At 52.0% G+C, this 27,907-nt stretch overlaps 2 protein-coding genes across 2 annotated transcripts; one reads left to right on the top strand and one right to left on the bottom strand.

The window, feature by feature from the left end:
• Positions 1-1,001: 1,001 nt before the first annotated feature.
• On the bottom strand, positions 1,002-13,812 carry ZDHHC19 (zDHHC palmitoyltransferase 19). Its single transcript, XM_077347803.1, has 9 exons — positions 13,614-13,812; positions 11,631-11,752; positions 9,439-9,566; positions 7,948-8,120; positions 6,747-6,852; positions 5,874-5,956; positions 4,838-5,090; positions 3,031-3,091; positions 1,002-1,210 (listed from the first exon to the last, which is right to left on the bottom strand). Exons 1-9 carry the CDS (start codon positions 13,718-13,720, stop codon positions 1,080-1,082), a joined length of 1,164 nt encoding a protein of 387 aa, XP_077203918.1. The 5' UTR covers positions 13,721-13,812; the 3' UTR covers positions 1,002-1,079.
• A 1,561-nt stretch (positions 13,813-15,373) lies between these two features.
• SLC51A (solute carrier family 51 member A) lies at positions 15,374-26,799 on the top strand. Its single transcript, XM_077348041.1, has 9 exons — positions 15,374-15,575; positions 17,970-18,064; positions 18,506-18,660; positions 20,158-20,231; positions 20,887-21,045; positions 21,750-21,861; positions 22,400-22,546; positions 24,139-24,244; positions 26,479-26,799. Exons 1-9 carry the CDS (start codon positions 15,550-15,552, stop codon positions 26,616-26,618), a joined length of 1,014 nt encoding a protein of 337 aa, XP_077204156.1. The 5' UTR covers positions 15,374-15,549; the 3' UTR covers positions 26,619-26,799.
• Positions 26,800-27,907: the final 1,108 nt, after the last annotated feature.

Raw genomic sequence — 27,907 nt, 5'->3', positions numbered from 1 at the left:
TTTGCGGCAAACCACAGGGAAACAGAACGCTGGGTTGTGTGGACCTTTGGGGGTGTAGCACTCCCCTGATGCTCCTTCAGCCAACCACGGTATTGTGCTGCCTTCTGAAATCAGGCAACGCATGGAGCAGCCGATGTTTTGTCCAGGCCTGGCGTGGGTCCTGTGAATATTTCCCTGGTGAATATTTCAGCTCCACGTTTGCACAATGCGCAGGGCAGCCATGTGCTCAAAACGGAGCACTAGTGGAGAGTTATCGCCACCTAGAGGCCTCTTAGGAAGGAGCAATCAGACATTCTCGGCCTTTCTTTTGGGCTATGGCCCTTTTAGAAGAAGAAGAGTTGGGGCACTTCCGCACATCTAAAAAAATAACGTTATGCCAGTGGAATGGCGTAGCACTAAAAATAATTGTGCCTCCGGCCATTCCTCACCTTCTGGATGTCTTGCTTCCATCTGCCGCCTTTCCGTGCTTCTTACACTCTGCATGCCTGCTTGGAATGGCGGAAGAGAGCAACGCGCTTTACACGCAACTCTCTTTCGCTTGTCAATCAAGCCAGGCAACCAGTCCCCTTTCTCAACCTTTTAAAGGGCCCGCGATGCCCACTAATTTTTTTAAAACTATTTTCCATCTGTCACAGGAACGTGAGCATTGTGCTTTCCAAGGAGATGTGGCAGAGCTCTTTGGACTCTGTCCAGCTGTGATTGAATGGTTGAAAACTTAGATATTAGTATTTAGGGGAATTGCCGAATCAGTCTGCATAACTGTTGTACCTACTTGGTTATGTATTTTATGCTTCCTGTGTGTAACAGCCAGACAATCAATCGATCAGTAACAGTTCCTCTGGAGAAAATGGCTTCTTTGGAAAGGGCTCTATAGTGTCATATCCTGCTGAGGCACCTTCAAGGCACCCTCTCCAGTCCTAAAGCCGAGGTTAGCTCTCTGTGCCAGCTAACCTTGGAGAGCCAAACTGGGCAAAATAAAAAATGAGGCACAACCAAGAAAATAGAGGGGCTTTATGCTACATTTTTATCGTGTTCCTATTCCAAAATGGTGGTTGCTGGGAAAGCTCCAAGCATCCCCTTCAGATATCCGACAGAGAGAGGAGGGTGCCTGTGGGCGAGGAAGGGGCGTGCCTGTTGATGTAGAGCTGGCATTTCCAATGGATGTCTTGGTCTTCGTCCAGTAGCTGGAGGGACTCCGGCAGTTCTGGGACTAGGAGGAAAGAGCGGGCAAGAGCTGAGATTTCTTCTCCCGATAATCACCACGTCACTATTTGCAGTTGGCACCCTCTGTATCTTCTGGGCCTCCCCGAATCAACAGGGATCACTTATCTAGCTCTTTGAGAACAGCAGCCACAGGGATCACGAATTACTTCATTTAGGCTTCACAAAGCAAGCTACAATCAGTATTCTAGTATCCTCACCTGAGGCCGAGGCTGGGAGGTCTGTAAATTGCAGAGGGATTTCTTGATGAGTTCATGGCTGAAGGAAGATTTGAACCGGGGGCATTAGGGTTGCTGTGCCCACTGGTCTGGGCTGAGGACGCCTGCTTTCCGGATGCACACCACCCCCCTCAACTGACCCCAAACCAGAAGAATGACACATTTTATCACAATGTGCTAATGTCACCTGGAAACCTCCCAGAATTTCAGGGCTCCCAGATTAGATAGATCCATTCCCCCTGACAGAATGGCTGCATTGGAGGGTGGTCTCCTTAGTGATAGACCCCACTGAGGCCCTTCGGTCTTCAGAGCCCACCTCTCTCTCTCCTGAAATTTCCCAACCTGGAGTTGGCAACCCTGGCCCTTCCTCTGACACAAAAGGCACAGCAAAAGACCACCTGCCTGCACAAACAACTCCATTTGGTTCGAGTGGGCATTTTAATCCATGCACTGCTGGGAATGGCATTTTTCTCTTCCATCCCCTAGAAATTTGTATTGGGATATGCAAAAACTGTAGTGTGCACAATTCAAAGCCATAAGAAGAGTGTCTGACAGGGGGCATTGGAGGAAATGTGTAATTAAGCATAGGTAGAATAGGAACTGCCTGATGTTTTTCAAATATTCTCTTCCAATCCCCTGATTGGTTCAACTGGAGACTTCCTGTTCTTTTGAGCACACTTCCTCCCTGCTCGCCTCCAGAACAGACAGACTGAATGAATGCTGAACAGTCAGACAGTTAATTAGGACTCTCTCTCTCTCTCCTCTCCCTTTCTATGCAAAGTTGTTTCTCTTCCAAATAAAACTCTTTTATCTTTTAAAGCAGCTTGGTGCTTCTCTGTCTTGCATATTTAAACTTGTTAGTAGGAATTCTTCCCCTCCCTTCCCCTGAAATCATGGAAGTCGAGGAGACCCTGTGAGCAAACTCCCATCAAAACATTGTCAAGAAAGGAACTCTGGAGGGTAAAATTCAGTTCCTGTCCTTGAACACTGCAGTCATGTTTGTATCCCTGATGCCATCCTGGATAAAATATTCAGGCTAGATATCAGGGGAAAAATGTTCACAGTCAGAGTAGTTCAGCAGTGGAATAGGCTGCCTAAGGAGGTGGTGAGCTCCCCCTCATTGGCAGTCTTCAAGCAAAGGTTGGATACACACTTTTCTTGGATGCTTTAGGATGCTTAGGGCTGATCCTGCGTTGAGCAGGGGGTTGGACTAGATGGCCTATATGGCCCCTTCCAACTCTGTGATTCTATGGGTCTAGTTCAGCAGTGGAATAGGCTGCCTAAGGAGGTGGTGAGCTCCCCCTCACTGGAAGTCTTCAAGCAAAGGTTGGAGACACACTTTTCTTGGATGCTTTAGGATGCTTTGGGCTGATCCTGCGTAGAGCAGGGGGTTGGACTAGATGGCCTGTATGGCCCCTTCCCACTCTAGGATTCTATGATTCTATGATTCAGAAACAATCCTTTTCTCTGGGGGTCGGCTACAGCTCTGAAATCTAAAAGATCACATCTATGCCTCACAGCTTCTTTGTCTGCTGCTTCTACTTGACCTCATCAAAGAAGCTAGAGAGCAGATTACAGGAAATCTACTCACTGGGGATCTCCGTGATCCTGTCTGGGTTGTTCAAAGGCCAGCTGCTGTTCTTCTTTCCGGCCTGTAGAGGGAAGCATTGAGTCACCATTCAACGGGAAGACATGGAATGAGGCAAAGCATTCCACCATCTACGGATTTTGAAATAAGCTGCACCCATTTGTACATTATCTGCTGCAGTGAATGTTTGAATCCCAGAGACGGGAAACATCCTCTAGAGATGGTGTCACTCTGTGTCCTGTGGTTGGCTCCCCAGGGGATCTAGTTGGCCACTAAGTGAGATAGGATCCTGGACTATATGAACCCGCACTAGTCTGTCTGAGGGTCTTCTCAGGGGAAGGCTTCGGCCTCTCTGCCCTGTGGCTGGCCCTGCAGAGGAACTGGCTGGCCCCTGGCTGAGACGGGAGGCTGGACTAGAGGGACCCTCCCTGGTCTGACCAAGCAGGGCTCTTCCGATGTTCTTAGGAAGGCCTCAGTCTCTCTGCCCTGTAGTTAGCTCTCCAGAGGGGCTGACTTTTGCTTGTCCCTGGGTTATGTGAGTGTGGAAGGGCTACGCTGGATCCAGGGCCTCATCCTGCCTAGAATAAGAACCACACAGGGCTGGAAGAGACCCCCAAGGCCATCTAGTCCAGCCCCCCCCACCTTTGGGGGCTTAAAACTCAGGGCCATTCCGCACTCGTCCAAAATAGCACAATGGTTACAAATTGAAATTGTAACAAATTGAAACAGTTTTGCCATTATGCACAACGTCGTTGACAATCTGCAACACTCCTGAAACCGAACTGCAAAAAGTGCTTCGTTGTAGCGCTTTCAGGGAAATCCCAAAAAGTGGATTCACCCTCCGGAAAGCGCTACACTCCTGCAACCAATCTGCAACACTAGCAGGAAAGTTCTGTGTGTTACCATTGTTGAGGTTTCTGCAAATTCCCTCCCCCTGGCTCTCTCCTCTGATCTTCCGGCGAAGCGATCGCCATTTTTTTTTTCTCTGAGCGAGTGGAGATCAACGCACTGGCGAGCCTTTGTTTAGCCAGTGAGGCTTCCCCGTCTGCAGTCCCTTTGTTTACAGTCACTAAGCACAAGCAACACAGAGGCCCGTTTGCTGGTTTATTTTCCCTTTATTTTTCACACTATTTTCGGCCGAAAATCGCGCCTGGGGGGGGGTATTTTTTTTTCACTCGGGGGGAGCGTGGCAACGATGAAACGGCAGCTCAAACACCACCTGCTAGCTGGATGGGTCTCTCCGTTGCAACGAATCAACGCAGATTCGTTGCAACGTGTGTGTGTGTGTTTTTTTTTAAACCTTCCTTAAAGGGAAAGGGGCTGATGGGAGCATGATAACGGCCGCCCATTGGCTGCTTGATGGCCAGGGGCGGGACAAAGCTCGGCAATATCGCTTCCTGGCTAGTGATTTTTGCCGAGACCGGAAGCTTGTGGGAAACGCTAGAAACGCAACTGGATTCCACTACAAAGGCAGGTATGCATAACAACGAATTCCACTATTTAAAATGGCGATTTTTCGTTCCACAACCAATTTGCAACATGGATCCCGGTGCGGAATCGCTCTCACTCACTCCTGGCAGGTGCTCATCCAATCTCCTCTTAAAAACTTCCAATAAAGGAGACTCCGCCACCCTCCAAGGCAGCGTAGCCTATCTAGGGATAGACCTCCCATTTTTATTACCCAAAGGTAATATTTTACAGTTCTGCCGATTAAAATTCATTTCGCCGGCCCGGGACCCCGGCAATCCTAAGACCACCTCTGCCTGCTGTCTCATCTTTTCTGCCCTCCTCCTTCTGCACCTGCACTCACCTCCTGTGCAACCTGCTCCGTCGACTCTCCCGGAGCGGGGCCCTTCCAGCACAGGACGCTCCCCACGGCAGCCAGGAAGTGACGCCAGGCCTCGCCCGCCCTCCACTCAGCGGGCTTGTCTCGAGGGCAGGCCCCCTCGGAGGAGTGCGGAGTGGCCCAGTGGAAGCTGGACATGGGGAGGCCCCGGAGGACGGCCCAGGCTTTTCGGCCTCTCTGGGCCTGCGCTTTTGCCGTGGCTGACTTCGCCCTGGACCTGGGAGCAGAAGGGAAGAATCTCACGGTGAACTGTGGAAGGCTTTCGTGGCCAGAGTCAACAGGATGTTGTGGGTTTTCCGCATCACCTGGGAATTCTAGGCAGGCATCTTCCAGAGGCAGGACACAGAAAGATGGGAATTGGCAAGCATGGCCATAGAGCAGCCATTTTCTCTGGGGAAAGCAGCTGTTTGTCCTTTGTAGATTGGGTTGATGGGCCCCCTGGCCTGAGTGGGAGTCCCCCACATTCTAGACACATCTGGCCCCCCCAAACTCCCCCAAACATCCCAAACTGGAAGAATGCCACAAATTAACACCATGTGCCGCCATTCTCTAGAAGTGATGTCAGTGCATCAGGGGGGACACTCTGGCTTGGGGGCAAAACTCCATGGTTTGAAGTTAATTCTACCATAGAGTTTAGCCCAAAAGTCAGCGCATCCTCCCCCACCAATGTCCTAATGTCACTTCCGGGTACGGATGCCAGTCCCTGTGTGGGACCTGTGGATCCCCCAGTTTGATAGCTCATCTCCAGGTGACCGAGAGGCGTTCCCCTGGAGGAAATGGCTGCTTGGGAGGGCAGACTCCATATTATTGTACTCCACGGAGGGCTGTCTCCACCCCAACCCCAGCTCCACGCCCAAAGTCTCCAGTCATTTTCCAGTCGACAGCGGCCAACTCTGCTTCTCGGTGACGTCAACCCATTTTGCCCTCCTCCCTCACTCCCCAAATGTGCCCCCACCCCTGCCGGCAGCACCAATGGGACAATTCCTGACCCCCTGCTTACATTGGTCCATGTCGGATGTGCCAAGCTGGGGTCCTCCACCAGGCCTGGGGCGACTGGAAGGCGTTTCCTTGGGCCGCGTGAGTCTGTAGGAGGAGACGGCGAGCAGTCAGTGCTGGACAGCCCCAGCTGGGGGGAGGCAGGAGGCCTTTATGCACAGCCGTTTGTGGAAGATGGGCCCTGGACATGTCACCTGGGCTTGCCACCATCCAGGTGATGGTTGGAGACCTCCTGGGATGGCAACGGACCTCCCAGGCAACAAGAGATCCCTTGGAGAAAACGGCTGCTTCAGAAGGTGGGCTTCACCCCCCTCCTCCCCCTCCAAAAATTCTCCATTTTCTTCCCAACCTGGAGATGGCAACCTTTAGGTGGGACCTGAAGACCTCTCAGAAGAACATTAGAGCCGAGATTAGTTCCCCTGGAGAAAATGGCTGCTTTGGGTCTATGGCGGGGGTGTCCAAACTGTGGCTCTTCAGATGTCCAGGGACTAGAATTCCCATGAGCCCCTCCCGGCCAATGACCAGTGACCAGGCTATGGCCAATGACCAGGCGCTGTCGCTGCGCAACATACTGACGCCAGGTGCCTCTAGCTCTGGAATCCCCAACCTTTTTGAGCCTGCCGCAACATGGCTCCCATAAGAGGCCAAGCCAGACACAAAATGGCTACCGCAAGAGGCAGAGCCAGTCCCAAAATGGCTGCTGCAGTTTGCTTGCAGCCACGCTGGGAAGTTGTTGTTTTTTTTTTGCTAGGGTGGCTGCTGGGGTGTAAGCGACATTGTTAAGAAGTCTGCAGAAGAAATGTAAACTCCCAACGGACAAGCAGGAGCCTGGCGGGGCCATCGGCCCACGTGACGCCACCCACTTTGCGGCGGGTACCTGGAGCTTGCAGCTGGACCGAGCCCTCCGAATGTTTCTGAGCTGGGTGCTCAGCTGAATGAGTAGAGGCAGGAGGTAGAAGGCCGTGGGGATGGTGACCACGATGCTGGGAGCCAGAGTGTCAAGGAGAGAGAGGGAGAGGGAGAGGGGGGGACCAGCTGGAGGCCAGCTGGGTCATGGGGGGTGTGTGAGAACGGGAGGAGGGGAATGCAACCATTGGAGGAAACATGCTTGGGTGGCTACACTAGAGTTTTGGCCCCAGTCGTGGACCTCCTGATGGCCCTTGGGTTTTGTCCACTGTGTGACTCAGAGTGTTGGACTGGATGGGCCATTGTTCTGATCCAACATGGCTCTCTTATGTTCTTATAGAATCATAGACTCTGATTAGTCCGCTAGCAAAACTCTCTGACTTGACTCTTGCGGCACAGGGAATATTATTGGTCAGACGGCAACGTGTTTGGCCAGCAGACCGGACAGAGAACTCCTTTGAATTAATGATTTAGAATCACAGAATCCTAGAGTTGGAAGGGGCCATACAGGCCATCTAGTCCAACCCCCTGCTCAACGCAGGATCAGCCCAGAGCATCCTAAAGCATCCAAGAAAAGTGTGTATCCAGCCTTTGCTTGAAGACTGCCAGTGAGGGGGAGCTCACCACCTCCTTAGGCAGCCTATTCCACTGCTGAACTACTCTGACTGGGAAAATTTGTTTTCCTGATATCTAGCCTATATCGTTGTACTTGTAGTTTAAACCCATTACTGCGTTTCCTCTCCTCTGCAGCCAGCAGAAACAGCATCCTGCCCTTCTCCAACCTTTCAAATACTTAAAGAGGGCTATCATGTCCCCTCTCAACCTCCTTTTCTCCAGGCTGAACTGTCTGGGGCAGTGATGCTCTGTCTTCTTGGTGCTTGGGAGTCAAGAGTGGGAGGGCTCCTGGAGTTCTGGCCCCACTGGGGGACCTCCTGATGACCCCTGGGGTTTGGCCATGGTGTGTCACAGAGTGTTGGACTGGATGGGCCAATCAACTGATCCAACACGGCTTCTCTTAGCTTCCTATATCTGACGTTCAGCGTTCTACCCAAATAAGACCACTGAGGGAGGGAGAAGAGTTCCCCTTCGTGTTGCAGGATGCAAATTTGGTGCTGGAATGGCGGGGGGGGGGCAGGGGGATGCCGCTGCCCTGTGCTTTGGGTGAAGGATACGTGCAGATCCTCTCCACGCCGAAGGGCTGCTGGGAGCTGAGCACCAGGTAGGTGAGGCAGGAAGACATCACAGCCGTGTTGTAAGCGCTCAGGAAGACCACGAAGAGGAAGAAGAACCGGACGTTACGGCGGCCGACACAGTTGTTGAGCCACATGCAGTGGTGATCGAAGTCCTGCAGGGGGAGCCAGAGAGCTAGAAGCCAACCCGCAAGGGAACCTCTCCGATCCCAGATACCCAAATTCAGGTCAAGGTCACCTTCCCTGTTTCCTCCCTTTGAGTCAGCGCTGCTTCGGGCTCGAATGGCTATTTCAGCCACCGAATCACACAACCCTAGCACGAGAGCCATTTTAAGGATTTACGGGACCCTAACAGAGCACAACTGCAGAGGCAGCACACAGACTAGGGGGCCCGCCCCGTCGGAAAAGATGTCATTCTGCATGTCCTTAGAGAGGGAAAAGAGGGAACGGGAGAGTCTATGGCCCTGATCCATGGGGGGAAAGGCACCGTGCAGGGCCCTTAGCACATGCTACGTGGGTAAATCGGCCCTGCCTCCCCCCCCCCTCCAGCCAACCATCTCAGATGGATCTGGGGCATACTCACAAAAGCTTACACTTGAATGGAACTTTGTTGGGGTGCCTGGACTCAAACTCGCACCCTCAAATATGGTGTGATCCATTTAAGGACTACATAGAGCCATTTGGACATAGTGGCGAGTTGTGGTGACATTAAACACACCATATGTGAAGGTGTCTTCTCTCGTTGACCGTCTCCATACCAGGAATCTGGGCTGGGCCAGCACTAGTCCGGTCACAGGGCTAATCCCCATTTCTGGACGATGTCAGCGTTTCAAATGAGGGCCTGCATTGCGCCAGCCCTGGGACCATCCCTGGAAGCGGAAATCAGCCCTGCAATGTTGGGCCAGGCCAGATCCCTGGTGCAGAAAAGGTCACTGAGGGTCCATTGAACCTGAGGGAATTTATCACACCATTTCTGAGGGAGTGAGTATCTTTGAGGTTCCTTTGAACCACAAACTATTGTGATCCACTGATCCACCTCTTCTTCACGTATCTGATCCTTTGAAAGCTGCTTATTCCTGTGGCCATCACTGCATCCTCGGGCAGCAAATTCCCCATTTCAAAGAAGAAATCTGAAAAGAAGTCTTCCTTCTGTCCATCAAGCACAGGGGTAGGCAAACTGTGGCCCTCCAGAGGTCCATGGGCTGCAATTCTCATGAGCCCCTGCCAGCATGCTGGCAGGGGCTCATGGGAATTGCAGTCCATGGACCTCTGGAAGGCCACAGTTTGCCTGCCCTTGGTCTAGCATCAACTGCCCATCAGCTTCACTGGATGCCCTTGAGTATTTTGGGAGAGGGAGAAAACGCTTCATGGAGTCCAGGTCCCATATGGAGGAAGGCAGTCCTAAAAGTGGGACACCCACCCTACCAAGCCATATATGCCTGACCTGCCTTGCTACCCCCCGTCTGAACTTACCTCCACGCAAGTATTGCACCAGGCACAGTGGAAGGTGTGTGGCAGGCCATGGAGCTGGCATCGGTTACACCAGTGCTGCGTCAGAGCTCTTATGGTAACTGCCTGGTTGACCAACTCTTCTTCGATGCCTGGCAGCAGAAAACAACACCAGGGAGCATGGGCAGGTAGCATCAGGCCTGGCCTCAGGATCAAAGACACTTCCGCCTCGTAAGAACATCTAGAGATTTTCTGGATCAGACCAATGAGGGTCCATCTAGTCCAACCTCCTGTCTCACACAATGGCCAACCAGTTCCTCTGGAGGGCCAACAACAAGGCAGAGAGGCTGAGGCCTTCATAAGACCCTCAGAAGAGCCCTGCTGGGTCAGGCCAGTGAGGGTCCGTCTAGTCCAGCCTCCTGTCTCACACAATGGCCAACCAGTTCCTCTGCAGGGCCAGCCACAGGGCAGGGAGGCCGAGGCTTTCCCCTGATATGACCCTCAGAAAAGCCCTGCTGGGTCAGGCCAGGGAAGGTCCCTCCAGTCCAGCCTCCAGTCTCACCCAGGGGCCAGCCAGTTCCTCTGCAGGGCCAGCCACAGGGCAGAGAGGCCGAGGCTTTCCCCTGATATGACCCTCAGAAAAGCCCTGCTGGGTCAGGCCAGGGAGGGTCCCTCCAGTCCAGCCTCCCGTCTCACCCAGGGGCCAGCCAGTTCCTCTGCAGGGCCAGCCACAGGGCAGGGAGGCTGAGGCCTTCCCCTGAGAAGACCCTCAGAAGAGCCCTGCTGGGTCAGGCCAGGGAGGGTCCCTCCAGTCCAGCCTCCCGCCTCACCCAGGGGCCAGCCAGTTCCTCTTCAGGGCCAGCCACAGGGCAGAGAGGCCGAGGCCTTCCCCTGAGAAGACCCTCAGAAGAGCCCTGTTGGGTCAGGCCAGGGAGGGTCCCTCCAGTCCAGCCTCCCGCCTCACCCAGGGGCCAGCCAGTTCCTCTGCAGGGCCAGCCACAGGGCAGAGAGGCCGAGGCCTTCCCCTGAGAAGACCTTCAGAAGAGCCCTGCTGGGTCAGACCAGGGAGGGTCCCTCCAGTCCAGCCTCCCGTCTCACCCAGGGGCCAGCCAGTTCCTCTGCAGGGCCAGCCACAGGGCAGAGAGGCCGAGGCCTTCCCCTGAGAAGACCCTCAGAAGAGCCCTGCTGGGTCAGGCCAGGGAGGGTCCCTCCAGTCCAGCCTCCCGTCTCACCCAGGGGCCAGCCAGTTCCTCTGGAGGGCCAGCCACAGGGCAGAGAGGCCGAGGCCTTCCCCTGAGAAGACCCTCAGAAGACCCTCAGAAGAGACCCTCAGAAGAGAAGACCCTCAGAAGAGCTCAGAAGAACCTCTACAGGGCCAGCCACAGGGCAGAGGGACCAAAGACTTCATAAAAACATCAGGAGATCCCTGCAGAGAGGTCTGATCAGTGGCCAACCAGTTCCTGTGGAGGGCCTACAATGGGACAAAGAAGCCGGGGCCTTCATAAGAACCTCAGAAGAGCACTCAGACCAGCAGTCCATCTAGGAGTTCATCTCACACAGTGGCCAACCAGTTGATGACCAACAACAGGGCGCAGAAGCCACCCTAAAAATATCAGAAGAAGGCTACTGGATCAGACCAGTGAGGGTCCACCTAGTCCATAATTCTTTGTCATACCATGGCCAACCTGTTCCTCTGGAGGGCCAACAACAGGATAGAGATTAATACGCCGGGGGTTGCCAGCTCCAGGTTGGGAAATCCCTGCACATTTGGGGGTAAAGCCCAGTTAGGGCAGGAGTTGGGGCCCACAGATGACAGAGTCTACCCTTCAACAGAGCTTTTATTTACAGGAGATGTTATCTCTCTAGTCTGTAATTCCTGTACTTCCGTGAGATCTCCAGACACAACCTGGATGCTGGCAACCCTGCTAATAAACACTGATAGAAACTCTGGAGCATTAAACCTTCATTAGTCAGTTGCAGGTAGCAATTGAGATCCCAGAGCCTGAAGTTCAGTGGATCTCTTTGCTATACAGATCAGATCCCCTGCTTCAGTGGTGGACTCGCTAGCATCAGTTCCTTGCTTATGTCCTTCCCCTCTGCAAACCCCGCCCTCCCCGGGCTCCGCTGCTGAAATTTCCAGGAACCTCCCAGTCCAACAGCAAGGCATGGAGAACCCAGGGTGTGGTTTCCCATGCACGCACAGCACCCTTGCTTACCCTTGTGGAGGATGCTCGTGTCTGTGAAACTGGCAAGTAGGAAGAAGATAATGGTGGGGATGAAGAGGAGACCACAGATTATAGGGAAGCCCCAGGAGATATGGAGGGTGAGCCAGCTGCAACTGGAAGAGAAGCAAAGGGACGTCAGCTCCCGGTTCTTGCAGGGGGCATTGGAGGAGATGTGTAGATGGCAGATTTAGATCAAGAACTTTCTGGTATCTTTCACATAATGTCCTCTGTTTCCTGATTGGCTCAATTGGAGACGTCCTGCTCCTTCAAGCACACTTCCTACCAGCTTGCTTTCAGATGAAGAACAGTTAACCAGTTAGACATCTGAGCCTCTCTCTCTCTCTCTCCACAGTAGTTTCATTTCTCAATAAAGCTATTTATTTGTTAAACTCGGCAAACAGGTATCCTGGGAATCAAACTGACTTCTCTAGAAACAAACTGCTCTCCGGAATGAAGACGGGACTGGCTCACATCCATTTGAATGTCTGTAGCATCCTCTTTATGTGGTTTAGCTCCTGATTACAAGACACTGACTGGACCCCGAAAGTGCTAGCCTTGACTTTTTTGAAATATTCAAGGCCTCAGATTGTTCTGTCTGGCCTTCTGGTCCACAGAATTGACTACAGGTCCACAGTGTCCTGAACAGATCTTTTTATGTAAAGGAGCCAACTGGCTATAACAGTTATTGTATATTTTACATATGCTGGTTTTATTTGATATCCAGCCATAACACTGAAATGCATCTGGTCAGTGGCGGCATTAGCATGGATGCATGTATTGATTTTATTGAGGCTCTGCTAAAAGCCTTGGGGTTTTAACTTGATTAATAAATATTGGTATTATAATAAGTATTTCAGGGGGGCACAATGTGACAGAGTCCACCTTCCCAAGGGGCCAAGTTCTCCTTGCCCGGAGATCAGTTGAAATGGTGGCCCTACACCCATCCCTGCTGCTGCACCTGGGCTGATTCTGCACCTACTTTGTTTTTTTCTGTTGTGGATCTTGCTGAATTCAGATTGATTTGAACTTGGGACTTCCTCTATTCCCCACCCCACTGAAACAGAAAGTGTTCTGCACTCAATCAAGGAAGCTCAGAGCGGGGAGGGGAGCCAAGCACAGCAGGAGTCTCTTTCTTTCTTTTCTTGAAGGGAAGGGGGGGGACAGGATTGGAGGCAGCAGAGTAGCGGGAATAAATCCAAGAGGCAAATCTCTGCTGAGAGAAGTTAGGGCTTCTGGAGCGGGGGTGGTCAACCCGTGGTCCGTGGCCCAGTAGCGGGCCACAAGGCCTCAGTGACGGGCTGGCGGCGGCCACACCTACCTCTCCCACCCCCCCTCACAGTGAGAAGCTCACCAGGCTGCGAGGGAAGCGGCCGCCTAAGCAGCTTCGCTCGCGGCCCGGCTAGCTTCTTTCTGCGAGAGGGGGGGAAGAGGCAGGTGCGGCCGCCGGCATGCTGGCGGACACAAACGCGCATGCACAGAGCTGCCGCGCATGCACGTTAGCGCCCCCTGGTGGCAAAAGCGTGCATGCTCGACGCCCGGGCCACCGGCTCTTCCCCACCCCCAGAGGCGGTCCTCAACCGTAAAAAAGTTGGGAACCGCTGTTCTGGAGCATAGACTAAGACAAGCCTTGCAACCAGGAACCAGGAAGTCTTTGAAATGACATCCTGGCCAATCAGGGAAGACTGCTTTGCAACTACGGGAGAAGGGGGTTAATTTGCAAAAAGCAGAAATCTGCACACTTACTGATGCCAATTTTTCAAATATTGAGGCTTATATCCACTTCTGGATATTGCGGGGAAAAGGTAGGGTCATTCCGGATCAATCATGCATGTTGCAGAGGGAAAATTTAAAGTGCCCAAAATCAAAATGGAAATTGAATTCAGTGTAGATGGAAGGGATTTATTCGAGCTGGGAGTGGATAAAAAGCCCTGGACTCAGAAGTGAGTTTGGGGACAGCCCCATACCCGGACTTACGGGAAGGTGAAGAACAGGCAGGTGAGGAAGAGGAGCAGACTGAAGTGGAAAGAGGCAAAGATGCTAGAGATGATATCTAAGCGTCCAACGTGGCCATCGGGCCCCATTTCTCAGGGGGACCCACCAGGGCCGTTGAGGCAAGGGCTAGGCTGACCCAGCTGGAACTGTGGCCAACCGGTTGCCACGGTGATGCTATGATGTCAGCAGAAGCGGCAGATGTCTGCTTTGGACCGTTGCCGTGGCTCCAAAGATGCGGGAAAGATGCCTCCTCCTGGAGACCTGCTAGCAACCAGCTGATGCTGGTGCAAAGGATTGTGGGAGTGGCCACCTTTCCCCTCAATCTAAGGGACCAACTCCATTTGGGAGATTCCTGGAATTAAGTTTATGGAGGGCAGGGACCTCACTGGGGGCATAATTCCATGGAGTCCTACCCTCCAGAACAGCCTTTTCCTCCAGGGAAAGTCATTTCTGCACATGGGTTGTAATTCCAGAAATCTCCATGCTCAAGGTTGGGAAAAGTACTTCCAAGAACCCTGGCTGTTGGGGGCATTCCATGTCTACCACCAGGCATCCTTTACGACCTAAAAAGCTGAGCTGCCACATAAAATAAACTGATGATGACACCCACGGATGCCTTTCCTAGCCCCAGCCAAGAATATTTAGAAGGCCTTCACTCAGGAAGGCTTCTGATTGGCCAGTGGAGAACAGATCTGCTGTACAGATGTTTTTAAAATTTTGCTTTGGCCGCAGCTGCCACCATAGTGCAAGGCCCTTCACTGTGGGACTGCCCTAGAGCTGTGGCAGCCATTTTGTGGCTGGCTCAGCCTCCTGCCGGAGCCATCATGGGGCTGCATCCTCCATGCTGGGTCAGAATCCCAATGACTATTTGTTTGCTCTTAGAATCACAGAGTTGGAAGGGACCTCCTGGGTCATCTAGTCCAGCCCCCTGCACAATGCAGGATGCTCCCAACTCGATCACTCATCCGCGATTATGATAATAAGAACATCACGGAAGAGAAGCCATGCTGGAACAGGCCACTGGGATTTGTTAACTGCCCCATGCTATGAGACTTGGTGTCCCTCAGTAGCCCAAATCTAAGTGCCCCCAGGAGGTCCACCAGTGGGGCCAGAACTCCAGAAGCCCTCCCACTCTTGCTCCCCAAGCACCAAGGAGACAGAGCATCCCTGCCCCAGACATAAGAACCTAAAAGAGCTATGTTGGATCAGGTCAATGGTCCCTCCAGTCCAACACTCTGTGACACACAGTGGCCAAAGCCAAGGGGCCATTGGGAGGTCATGGGAATTGTAGTCCACGGACATCTGAAGAGCCACAGTTTGGCCACCTTTGCTTGTGAGCATGCCCTCCAAGGCAGCCCTTTCCCCCCAGGGGAACCGATCTCTCACCTCGAGGTCAGTTCTATTTCCGGGATGTTTCCAGGCCCCTGCTGGGGGTTGCCAACCTTCCTTCCCTGCCCGTGGCTCTCAGGGGCATCCCATGTCCCAATCTAGACCTCCTTCCCAGAGTACAAAGCAGCCATGCGACATACAATAAACTGACAACGGCCATAATTTTCCTCTTCCTGGTATTTGGTTTTCACAGCCTTCGGAAGGACCGTCAGTGATTTGCTCGGCACATGGGCTGTGCACGTGTCGCTGGAAACCCCCCGTGCAGCACTGTGGCAGGGTGGTGCCTCTTCCCCAGGGACTAACCCTGGCCATGATCTCTTCGGATGACACGGCCTCTCAGTCAGTGAACTTGCCTCAAAGCGTCGGGCCTCCCTGCCGCGCTCAGCTGCAGGACTCTGACCCCAGCTGGCAAACACCCTGGAACAGGGTGCATCTTCCGCTCGGAGCCGGAGAGCTGCATGTCCAGAGAGCCTGGCCTTGTGTGACCGAGTATCCGCCAAGCTAGCACCCTGCTCATAAGAAAGGAGCCATGGAAGACCTGGTGAAAGACCCCAGGTAATCACGATTCTGCTTTTGAACGTGTGAATTGGCTTTGGGCAGAGTTAGACCACAAACACACATGACGCTCAGCCCTTGGATTACCCAGCGGGCAGGCAAAGCGCATGATTACAGCACTAGCTAAGCAGGGGTACCAAAAAGGGGGAGGGGGAATTTTTTAAAAAAGGAATTTGATATTTTTAGAAAGAAGCTGTTTTAATTTTAGCAGACAAGTATGGTTTGTTCAATAGAGTTTGAGTCCAGAGGCACATTTAAGGTTTATCCCTATAATGAACTTTATGTGCACACACATGTCTTCAGATACATGTGCACACATGAAAAGTTATGCCACGAATAAAACCTGGCTGGTCTTAAAGGTGCCCCAGAATCAAATTTTGTTCTGCCGCTACAGACCAACATGGCTACCCACCTGAGGGTAAGTTTTGTGTCATTTAAAAAAAACAAAATTATATTTTATAATTTAGTGTAGGTTTTTAATTTGAATTATATTACTTAAGGGGCGCACCATAATCTTTTCAGTGCTTACAACTCTCTGACAGTCTTAACCTGGCCCTGCTTGTACTAAGCAGACCCCCTGGGTCCATCTAGGTAAAGGTTGCCTACAGACTGGCAGTAGCAATCCCAGATGTCAGGCATAGAGGTCCTCCACATCTCTTTATTGGTCGTTTTAACTGGAGATGCCAAGGATGGAGCCTGGGACATTCTGCACGCAAAGCATGTGCTTTACAAGTGAGCCTGGGCAGAGAAAAGATATCTAACTTCATTAGTAACTGGAAACCCCTATAGACCTTTTGCATGAAAAGGGAATAAAAAATGAAGTGATGATTTGTGGTTTGATGATTAACAAGAAGAAAAAAGACATAGTAAATAGAAAAAAGAGCTTTTTTAAAATTTTAACCGTAGAGTAAGCGTTACATTTGTCATTTGGCTTATAGTGGTAATAGAGAAATTGGAAGTCTTTTCTTTATGTCTTCGTATAGTTTTTCAATTTGCTTTTCCCTTTCCTTTAGTTCGGTAGTTCTTATCTTTTTCTGTCTAAAAAACTTTTAATAAAAACTATTTAAAGAATACCACGGAGACATCGAGTTGCCAACTTCTCCTATTACAATTAATCTCTAGATGATAAGAGATCCGTTCCCCTGCAGAAGGTGGACTTGGTGACATCAGACCCCGTCAAGGTCCCACCCACTCCAAATTGCACTGTCCTCAGGGTCTAGCCCCCAAATTTCCAGGGATTTCCCAACACAGAGGGGCCCACTGTAGCCAGGGCCCTTCCATCACTCTGATTTTTGTGCAGTGACCTTCAGGGTGGAGGTGCTGGTCTCCCACCCTTTATAGGATTTCCAATAGCAACAAAGATGTGGCATTTTCCTCCTGAACTCAGGGGTCAAAAGGAGAGACGGAAGGCCTTTTTGCATGAAGTTATGGAGTTCTTGCACACACACAGCCCGTTCATCTCAGCTGTGGTCCGAAGTATGATAAGCCTTATTCTGTTTGTTTCCAAAATAATTTTATTGGAGGAGAGCAGTTTTTTGTACCAGGCTTTTCTCTACCCAAAGGAGACCCAAAGCGGCTTACAATCACCTTCCCTTCTTCTCCCCGTCACAGGGACTCTGTGAGGTAGGGGAGGCTGAGAGAGCTCTGAGAGAACTGGGACTGACCCAAGGTCACCCAGCTGGCTAAATATGGAGGAGGAGTGGAGAATCGAACCCGGATCTCCAGATTAGAGTCCAACTCTCTTAATCACTACGCTGGCTCTCTGGGAGATTTTAGAACGCAGCAAAAGAAACGACACAAAACTAACAAGAACAGAAAAGAGATGATAAAAGAAGAGGGAGGGGAAGAAAAAATAAAAGGCTTCGGATTTTATCTACAGCAAATGTATGTCAAATCATTTATCAATAACACTATGATTATATTAAAAAGAGGTCCCTCCTTTTTGTGTAAACTCATATTTTCCACCTTAATCTTCACAACGATACACCATTTCATTTCCCCCCATGTCATGCCAAAAATGAGGTTTCCAGTTAGCAAGAAAAATCGCTGTTGCCCTTCCTCTCATCAAAGAAGTGAGCGTGGCCATCTCTGCTGGTTCTCCCACTGGGAGCAGCCCTTTAGCCATTCTGGTTTCCTGGAAAAGTTCCAAGTTCCTTAATTTGATCTTGGACCCAGCAATCTGTCTTCTTGGCGGTCCAGGGGCTCTGTCAAACTCCCCTCTAGTAGCATATTTCAGAGGAATCAACATCCTTCCATAGAATCATAGAGCTGGAAGGCGCCTCCAGGGGTCACCTAGTCCAACCCCCTGCAGAATGCCAGCTTTCCTTATTCCAGCCAGCTTCCTTCATTGCCCAGCTTCCACACCTGCACATGGATCTTTCTTCTATGCCCCAGGTTCCCGCCTGAACTGATACACCTGCTGATTGACAATTACAGCATCTCAGCGGCCTGTTTCTCCAACCCGCCAGCTGCTCTGCAGCTCCTTCATCGTAAGTTTGGCATGCACTGAAATTCAGTGAAGCAAAATATCTGCAGATTTGGGAGAGGGGGTGGAGCCTGGGGAGGCGGGGAGGACAATGCCGTAGTCTCCACCCTTCAAAGCTTTCCTCCAGGGAAACTGGTTTTGACCGTATGGAGATTAAATGTAATAGCAGGAGATCTCCAGGTGCCGCCTGGAGGTTGGTAACCCCATTTCTCCTCCCTCCTGTTGTTTCCCTTAAATTCCTGGAGGAGAAATATGGGGGGAGACAGTCTAATGCCACAGAGTCCCCCTTCCAAAGCAGCCACTTGCTCCGGGGGAACTGGTCTCTGCGGTCTGCAGATCTGTGGACATACCGGGAAACCTCCAGCCGCCACCTGTGGGTTGGCAACCCTGCTCAATGAAGGGCCGCTTGAACTCTCCCCTGCCTGGTGCTCCCCTTTCCTTGCAGAGCAGACCATCATTGACTGCAGCATCACCGGCACGATGACCTTCCTCACCCTGTTCTCCATCATCATCTTCGTCGAAGAAGCCCTGTACCTCTCCAAGAAGGTCCGCTGTCCCGTCAAGATGAAAACTCTCATCTGGAGCAGCTCAGCCCCCACGGTAAGGCTCAAGGCCTTGGGGGGGGGCGTCCATGGGCACAGAATGGGGAGGGCTGCCAGCTCCCGGCTGGGAAAGACCTGGAGATTTTGGGGGTGGAGGCTGGGGAGGGCGGGGTTTAGGGAGGGGACCTCAGCAAGAGCTAATGCCATGGAGTATGCCCCCCCCTGCCCCACAAGCAGCCATTTTCTCCTGGCCATCTGGAGAACAACTGCAACAGCAGGAGATCTCCAGGTGGCAGCTGGAGGGTGGCAAACAGGGGAATGGGGCATATCTTGACTAGGCAGGTGGTCAGACCTAAGCCATGTAGACAGAGGCTGTGTTTCTTGACCAGCTGCCCTGTTGACAGAGTTCATATTTGCAAATAGAAGCTGCTTAAAAGAACATAACAGTTGTATTAAGAACAGTTTTGTATAGAAAGAGAGAGGAGAGAGACCTAGCTAGCTGCCTAACTGTTGTGTTCTGCATTCATTCAGTCTGCTCTAGAGGCAAGCAGAGAAGAAGGGTGCTCAGAGCAGCAGGAAGTATCCAACTAAGCCAGCCTTTCTCAACTTATTTACTCTTGAGAAACCCCAGAAATGGCACAACTGTGCAGAATAGGGTTGGGAAGCAGAGCTGTGGACACGCCCACCCGTGCCCCCTCCCCTTCCCACCCCCTCCAGGCCCACCATGGGCCATCTAGGGAGGGGTGGGTTGACATGACCATGTGGCCATATCACCTATTACTTAACAAATTTAAAAATATATTAAAAATTAATGAACTCCCACCCATGTGGGAAGGAACCCTGGTTGAGAAATCCTGAAGTAACCGGATGAGGACACGGAGGGAGAGTATTGGAAAAATATCAGGAAGTTCCTGATCTAACTATGCCACCTACACATCTCCCCTGACGCCCTCTGCAGGAGAGTCTTCAAATCCTTTTGAATCATGCACACTACAGATCGGGCTTATTCCAGCATGCCCAACAGGCAGAAGTCCAATAGGTAAAGCTTCCTTGGCCGTTACAAAGAAGAAGAGTTGGTTCTTATACGCCACTTTTCTCTACCCGAAGGACTCTCAAAGCGGCTTACAGTCGCCTTCACTTTCCTCTCCCCACAACAGACGCACTGTGAGGTGGGTGAGGCTGAGAAAGCTCTGAGAGAACTGCTTGGTCAAAGCAGCTTTCTCAGGGCTGTGGCAAACCCAAGGTCACCCAACTGGCTGCATGGGGAGGAAGAGCAGGGAATCAAACCCAGCTTGCCAGATTAGAAGCCCGTGCTCCTAACCACTCCAAGCCAAGCCCTTCTGTGGGTTATCTAGCAGTCAGGGGCAGACACCGTGGTTGTGTCCATAGCTGCAGCCTTAGAGTGGAGCCTGCCTGTTTCCTGGCTTCAATCTCTCTCTTGCAAAGGTGGGAAACTCTTGGCCCTCGGAGGCCCAAATCTGGCTATTGCCACCCCCTTCCCTGGGGCTTGAATGCTCCTGGAGTCTCCACTGCATTGCTTTCTCCTGTCCACCAGGTGGTCTCGATATTCTGCTGCTTCGGGATCTGGGTCCCACGCTCCATGATGATTGTAGAGATGGCCATTGGCTCGTGAGTACCCCCAGGATGAAGGCTAGGGGGATCCCTGGAGATTTGAGGGGTGGAGCCCCTCCGTGGGGTGCATTGCCACAGAATCCTCCCTCCGATGGAGCCCCTTTCTCCAGGGAAGCTGGGGAGGGTTTGTGGCTCAGTAGAAGAGGCCTGCTTGGCATGCAGAAGGTCCCAAGTTCAATCCACCGGTGGGGAAGGGGGTGGTGGTAAGGCGGCAGATTCCGCCTGGGAAACTCCTACAGATTTGGGGTTGGAGTATGGGAAGAACAGGGACCTCAGCAAGGCCACAGAATCTCCCTCCCCCCAAGCATCCATTTCTCCAGGGAAACTGACTTCTGTAGTCTGGAGCTGAGCTGTGAGTCCAGGGGGTCCCCAGGTCCCACCTGGAGGCTGGCATCCCCGTGAGTCGCTCCAGCGTCCAGGCCAGGGCTGGCCAAACTGCGGCTCTCCAGCAGTCCATGGAAGCATGCTGGCGGGGGCTCATGGTAATTGTAGCCCCTGGACAGCAGAGGTTGCTGCCCCTGGTCCAGCCCTGCCATTTGGTGCAGGGAAAGGAGAAAAGCACGTGGGAGAGTTTCTGCCATGGGGAAGCCCCACACCTGGAGACGCTCCCAGTGCCGCTCTCTTCCCTTCCTTTTGCCTGGTTTCCTTCTAGGTACTTTGCGGTGTGCTTCTACCTGATGATGCAGGTCTTGGTGGAGGGCTTCGGGGGGATGGAAGCCGTGGTCCAGGCCTTGAAGGACACACCCATGGTGATCAGCACGGGGCCCTGCTGCTGCTGCTGCCCCTGCTGCCCCCGCGTCCTTATGACCAGGTGAGTGAGGATGGGGAGGGGGGACCCGCAGAAGGAGAAGTCAATCGGCTTCCCAGGGCTATTTCCACACGGCAGAGCACTATCTGGACGTTACCTAAAGCCCCGTCGATGGAGGACAGGTCTGTTGTTACTAGCGATTTTCAGCTAGTGCCTCTGGGCATCGTCCAGCTTTCCGGCAAATGGGTGGAGCCATCGTAAGAGCAAATAAAAAAACAAAAAATTGTTTGTTCGTACACAGATGTGTGCAATAATACAAGCCACAGGAGAAATTCCAAGGACTAGATGATAAACAGGACTTAGAATTTTTGATTTACATCTTATTGTATTATTGCATACAGCTATGGACACACAAACTATCTTCTTTGTGGGCTCCTGTTGTTTGTGGAGCCCTTGTGAGGCGGGGTTTGTTTTTGGGGGCTCCCCGAGAAGGGAAAATGGTTTCCTGGGGAGGACCAGGGGCACTTGGCGAGCACCGAGGTCTTCCTCAGTCCATGTGTGGCTTCACTCCCCCTTGAGGCTTTCCTTCTGTTCAGGAGGTGTGAGGAAGGGGGATGCCAGCCTCCAGGGGGGACCTGGGGATCCCCTGGAATTGCAGCTCATCTCCCCTCCCCTCCAAAATAGATCTTGGAGGTTCAGCGGGGATTGGGATGAGGAGGGGGAGGCTTTCCTCGGATCAAGCCCTATCTCCCCTTCCCCCCTTGTAGGCGCAAACTGAAGATCATGCTTCTGAGTACTTTCCAGTACGCCTTCTTCAAGGCAGCCGGAGTCTTCCTTGGTTTGGTCCTCAGTACAGAAGATCTCTACGACCCCTCCGATGTAAGTGAGGGCAACTATGCTCTCTTCAGAATGCTGGCCCAGAGCTAGGAGTCCTGAGTTCAAATCTCTTCAGAATCCCAGAAGATGGCCTCGGCTGGGCACTACCTACAAGGTTGAGCCTGGAGGGGGAGGATGTCCAGCCTGGCCAGTAGCCCTTGCTTGGTGCGGCGGCTCTTTGTGGCTAGAGAGCAGAGCAGGGTCGATTCCAGCACTACATTGAGCTCTGCGTAATGGAAATCCAAGTGAGCTGTGACTCCCAAATTCTCCTCCCCTGCTGCAGATGTTGTTAGTCTTAGAATCATAGAATCATAGAACCATAGAGTTGGAAGGGACCTCCTGGGTCATCTAGTCCAACCCCCTGCACTATGCAGGACAATCACAACCCTATCGCTCATCCACGGTCACCTGCCACCCCCTTGAGCCTTCACAGAATCAGCCTCTCCGTCTCTATGGCTCTCCAGCCTCTGTTTAAACATTTCCAAAGAAAATTTTGAAGGTGCTCCTGCTCTTTTCAACTCTTTTTGTCTTCTGCCATCAGATTTCAGAAGGCAGCGTGGCTCTGTGGATAAACACCAGCCTGGGGGTGTCCACCCTATTTGCTCTGTGGGGCCTGGCAGTCCTCTTCCGGCAAGCCAAGGCCCACCTGGCCGAACAGAAGATTGTGGGGAAGTTCGTCTGCTTCCAGGTAAGGGGCTCAAAATAGGCGTGGCCGGATGAGGTGGGGGACTCTGCCTGGTGGGGGAGGGGCTACATTTTTGGGATTGCCAACTCTGGGTTGGGAAACCCCTGGAAGGAGGTGGGGAAGGAGGGCTTTGGGAAGGGAGAGGCCTCAGCCATTTTCTGCAAGGAAGCTGATCTCTGCTGTGTTGCAACTCCGGGAGATCTCTAGGCCCCACCTGGAAGTTGGCATCCCTGCCTTGCAGTCAAAGCCAGCCTCCACATAAGCTGTTTTACTCTTCTTCTTCTTCTTCTTCTTCTTCTTCTTCTGTCCAGCTGTTCCAGAAAATCCAAACGAGGGGGTCGGCAAATGGTCACAGTCCCGAGTTTTCTGTGTTGTCCCCTCTCTTTTCTCAGGATTTGGTGATTTGTCTAGGGCAGGTGTAATCAAACTATGGCCCTCCAGATGTCCATGGACTACAATTCCCATGAGCCCCTGCCAGCAAATGCTGGCAGGAGCTCATGGGAATTGTAGTCCATGGACATCTGGAGGGCCGCATTTGACTACCCCTGATCATGATCTCTGAATGCAGTTATAATCACAGCCTCTGCCATGTGGATTGGCTATGAGCTCTTATTGGCCCATGGAGGTGGAGGAGGGATATAGGGATGCCAGCCTCCAGGTGGGACCTGGGGATCCCCTGGAGTTATAGCTCATCGGGTCCCTTGGAGAAAACGGATGCTTTCTAAACCAGGGTTTTGAGAAAACCTGGTTGTTTTTTTTTTTTTTGAGGATCCTGGAAGGGTTTCCCAAATTTGTCAAGCATTTATCAGGTGATATGACTGTATGACCATATATGGCTGTGCCAAGCCACCTTTCCTCCCAAAATAGCCAGTGATGGGCCTGGAAGGGGTGGAAAGGGGAGGGGCCCCAGGTGGGCATGGACACAGCTCTGCTTCCCAACCAAATTCTATGTTATTGCCCGCTTCTGGGATTTCTTGAAGCCTGAAGAATATTTCAGGGGTTTCTCAACAGTTAAACAAGTTAAGAGAAGTTGCTTTACAGGGTGACCTTTTTTGACATTCTACCCCACTGAGGTCCCTGATCTCCCCAGGCACCATCTGCAAACCCCAAGGAGTTCCCCTGGCTGAATCTGGCACCTTTATACCCCCCTTTCCTGCTTGGAGCCAGAGGTACTTGGCAATTGGGGAGGCCTTCAATTTAACATATTTCTAGGCCATGCTTTTAATTTTTAAAAAATCCCAAGATGCTCTTTGGCAGGGGTAGTCAACCTGTGGTCCTTCAGATGTCCATGGACTACAATTCCCATGAGCTCATGGGAATTGTAGTCCACGAACATCTGGAGGACCACAGGTTGACTACCCCTGCTCTATGGAATACCCACATTTCTGCATGACTGTGTTGCATTTCCTGGTTATGGGTCTCCCCTACTCCGTCCTACCTCTGTGCTCTGCAGGGACATGACCACTTGGTACAGCCCGCCCCTTTCCCATGGACTGTGGAATAGCAGTGTTTCGGGTGGGCAGAACCCAAGTGGTTTTTCCCTGGAGCCACTGAAAACGGAGCCTCCCGCTCCCTTCTGTGCTTCTGCATTTCAGGTTCTCCTCATCCTGACAGCCCTGCAGCCCTCCATCTTCAGTGTCTTGGCCAACGGGGGCCAGATCGCCTGCTCGCCCCCTTTCTCCTCCAAAGCGAGGTCACAGCGTGAGTCTTCCTCCTTGTGGGGTTGCACCAGGGGTCCCCAACCTTGTTGAGCCGGTGGAAACCTTTGGAATTCTGACACATTGTGATGGACAGAGCCACAAAATGGCTGCCACAGGAGGTGTAGCCAGTCACAAAATGGCTGCCGCAAGAGGTGTAGCCAGTCACAAAATGGCTGCCACAGGAGGTGTAGCCAGTCACAAAATGGCTGCCGCAAGAGGTCATAGAATATAATCATAGAGTTGGAAGGGAACTCTAGGGTAATCTAGTCCAACCCCCTGCACTATGCAGGAACTCACAACTACCTGCCCACCCATGGTGACCCCAATTCCATGACCAAGTGATCCCCCCACCACTCAAGATCTCCAGAATCCAGCCTGGCCTGGAGGGAATTCACAAGAAGCAAACCCAGGCACATCCCTTCCGGGCCACCCACTCACCAGCTGCCTGAGTTCATAAAATCAGCATTTCTATGAGGTGGCGATCCAGCCTCTGCTTAAAAACATGCAAAAAAGGAGAACTCACCACCTTCTGAGGAAGCCCGTTCCACCGAGGAACCGCTCTAACCGTCAGGAACTTCTTCCGGATGTTTAGCCGAAAATTCTTTTGAATTAATTTCGTCACATTGGCTCTGGTGCAACAGAACACAACCCTGCTCCATCTTCTTTATGACAGCCCTCTGTTAATTCAGCCCTCTCTTCATCACAACATGGCTGCCTCAGGAGGTGTAGCCAGTCAAAAACTGGCTGCCACAGGAGGTGTAGCCAGTCACAAAATGGCTGCCACAGGAGGTGTAGCCAGTCACAAAATGGCTGCCACAGGAGGTGTAGCCAGTCACAAAATGGCTGCCACAGGAGGTGTAGCCAGTCAAAAAATGGCTGCCACAGGAGGTGTAGCCAGTCAAAAAATGGCTGCCACAGGAGGTGTAGCCAGTCACAAAATGGCTGCCACAGGAGGTGTAGCCAGTCACAAAATGGCTGCCACAGGAGGTGTAGCCAGTCAAAAAATGGCTGCCACAGGAGGTGTAGCCAGTCAAAAAATGGCTGCCACAGGAGGTGTAGCCAGTCAAAAAATGGCTGCCACAGGAGGTGTAGCCAACTACAAAATGGCTGCCTCAGGAGGTGTAGCCAACCACAAAAAGGCTGCCTTAACTTACTTTCAGTCAGACCGTAAAAATACTGCCAAAGCATCGTTTTTTAAAAAACCATCAGGGTCAATCAAATCTCCAGTAACCTTTCAAGGCAAAATGCCACCCTTTTTCTAAAAACCCTTGACAGGCACCAGGAAAGATATCTGCAGATACCATGCTGCCCACAAGCACCAGGTTAGGGAATCTCTCGGGTGACCCCGGCCAGTCACACGTTCAGCCTCACCTACCTCACAGGGTTATTGTGCGAATAAAAATGGAGGCAAGGAGACGGACACAAGCTGCTTTGGGTCCTTGAAAACCTGACTAAATGAAGTAATAAAGAAAACATTTTTTAAAAGCCCAGCTACCTGGGATGCAGGTAATACAACTGGATCGGACCAGACTAAAACATTCTGGGATCTGGTCTGGGCATGAAGGTGGCATCATCTGGGCTGGGAGAGAAGCCAGTGGTGGGATCAGGAGGCAGATATCTGGAGGGTTTTTTGCAGGGATGGAGGCCAGTCGCCTGGGTGCAACACCTCATTTCCATGCAGGGCTGGGAAAAGTCCAGAGGAAGGTACCCAAGAGCAGGGGTAGTCAACCTGTGGTCCTCCAGATGTTCATGGACTACAATTCCCATGAGCCCCTGCCAGCATTTGCTGGCAGGGGCTCATGGGTATTGTAGTCCATGAACATCTGGAGGACCACAGGTTGACTACCCCTGCCCAAGAGGATTCAGGAGTTGGAGCACCTTCCCTATAAGGGAAGGCTGACAAATCTGGGATTTTTCAGGGTGACAAAAAGATCATAGAATCATAGAGTTGGAAGGGACCTTCCAGGTCATCTAGTCCAACCCCCTGCACTGTGCTGGACACTCCCAACCCTACCTGGTTTCTATGTGTCTATGATTGTCTGATGTTCAGAGGAACTGTCATAGAAATCCTTGGAGGTCTCCCATCCTGATACTAACTAGGGGTCACCCCTGCTTAGCTTCCAAGATCTGGTGAGATAGGGTTAGCCTGGCCCATCCCAGTCAGGGGCCACAGGAGTAGGAACGGCAGCTATTCCAAGTAATCTCGTCTCTTTTCTCCTGTCCTTTTGCACAAAGAGATGAATGCCCAGGTCCTCATCATCGAGACCTTCCTGATGACGGTGCTGGCGAGGATGTATTACCGGAAGCCGGATGACAGAGCCGCGTACGGCCCAGTCCCCCCTCCGGAAAGCAAAACAGAGAGCATCGGCCACTGACGGGAGAGACGGCGGCTCTCAGATCCTGCCGGCGAACAGAAGACGAGGATGCACCTGTTGACCATTGACTCTGGTCTCTGGAGGACCAAGAAAGCAGATATTCTCAGGAAGGGAGGGGGAAAGGGAGGGGGACGCCTGCTGGTTTCCATCCCTTCCAGTCGTTCACAGATAAAAATTGCAACACATTTTTTATAGCCCCACAGTTTGCAGACCCCACAATGCTGCCTCAGCTGTGATTGCTCTCCCGGAATTACATCCAATCTTCAGACGGCAGAGACCCCCCCCCCCTGGAGCAATGGGCAGCTTGGGGGGGGGGGGCTCTGTGGGATAACAGCTCTCTTCTCCGAATCCTGCTTCCCCAGGCTACACCCCCAAATCACCAGGACTCTCCCAACCTAGAGTTGCCAAACCTATCTTCACATTTCTCTCTGCTAGTGTTGAATCTCCCCTACAATAGCTGTAGGCAGGACTTTATCTGCCATATTAGACACAGATTTAAAAACGAACCACTGGCACGTTTGGCAAAGGTACAAGGAAAACGACAGAGCCGTCATATCCATTTGTGTCCCTGTATTTGCCCTGCAATACATGCAGTCAAACCTCTGTTGCTGCATAATCATAGAATCATAGAGTTGGAAGGGGCCACAGAGGCCATCTAGTCCAACCCCCTGCTCAACGCAGGATCAGCCCAGAGCATCCTAAAGCAATGTGAAAGGGCATGCCACCACATGGTGCTTTAGTGCTACTTCAGAGGGTGGGATCTCTTGCACGATGCCTAGCTGACTTCCTTTCTCAGGCTGTACCCAATCGCCAGAATTTCCAGACCAAGAGTTGAAGATGAGACACACCCTCTCCTGCTCCAAGACTTAATTTAGGGAGGGAGAAAGTGTGTGCAGCCAAATTAAGGCCTGAAGGACACTGCTAGTAACTGAAGCAAAGAATTGTCTCGGAAGGCAAAAACACCGTGGAAGAAAAGAACGGGAGAGGGATTTATTGGAGGCAAGAGTCATTTGGAGTGTGCACATCCTCCCTCCCTGCCTGAGGTGTCTGGACCACTGCAACATGCAGTCGAAAGAAATAAAACCCGCCATAGACTTTCTAATTTATGTGTGCCGTTCATTTCATTCCATTTGGGCTTTTTTTGCACCCCAGTTTACAAGTGGCTTACAATCGCCTTCCCTTCTTCTCCAGTTTGGTGTGGCGGTTAGGAGCCGCAGCCCCTCCCCAAGAGCTCTCAGGGCCCCCCGAGAAAGCATTCGGAAGCATTCATTCGAACACAAAGCTACAGG

Source organism: Paroedura picta, chromosome 8, assembly GCF_049243985.1.
Source record: "Paroedura picta isolate Pp20150507F chromosome 8, Ppicta_v3.0, whole genome shotgun sequence".
Lineage (NCBI taxonomy): Eukaryota > Metazoa > Chordata > Lepidosauria > Squamata > Gekkonidae > Paroedura > Paroedura picta.
Note: the sequence above shows the minus strand (reverse complement) of the source record. Positions and strands in the feature narration are given on the sequence as shown.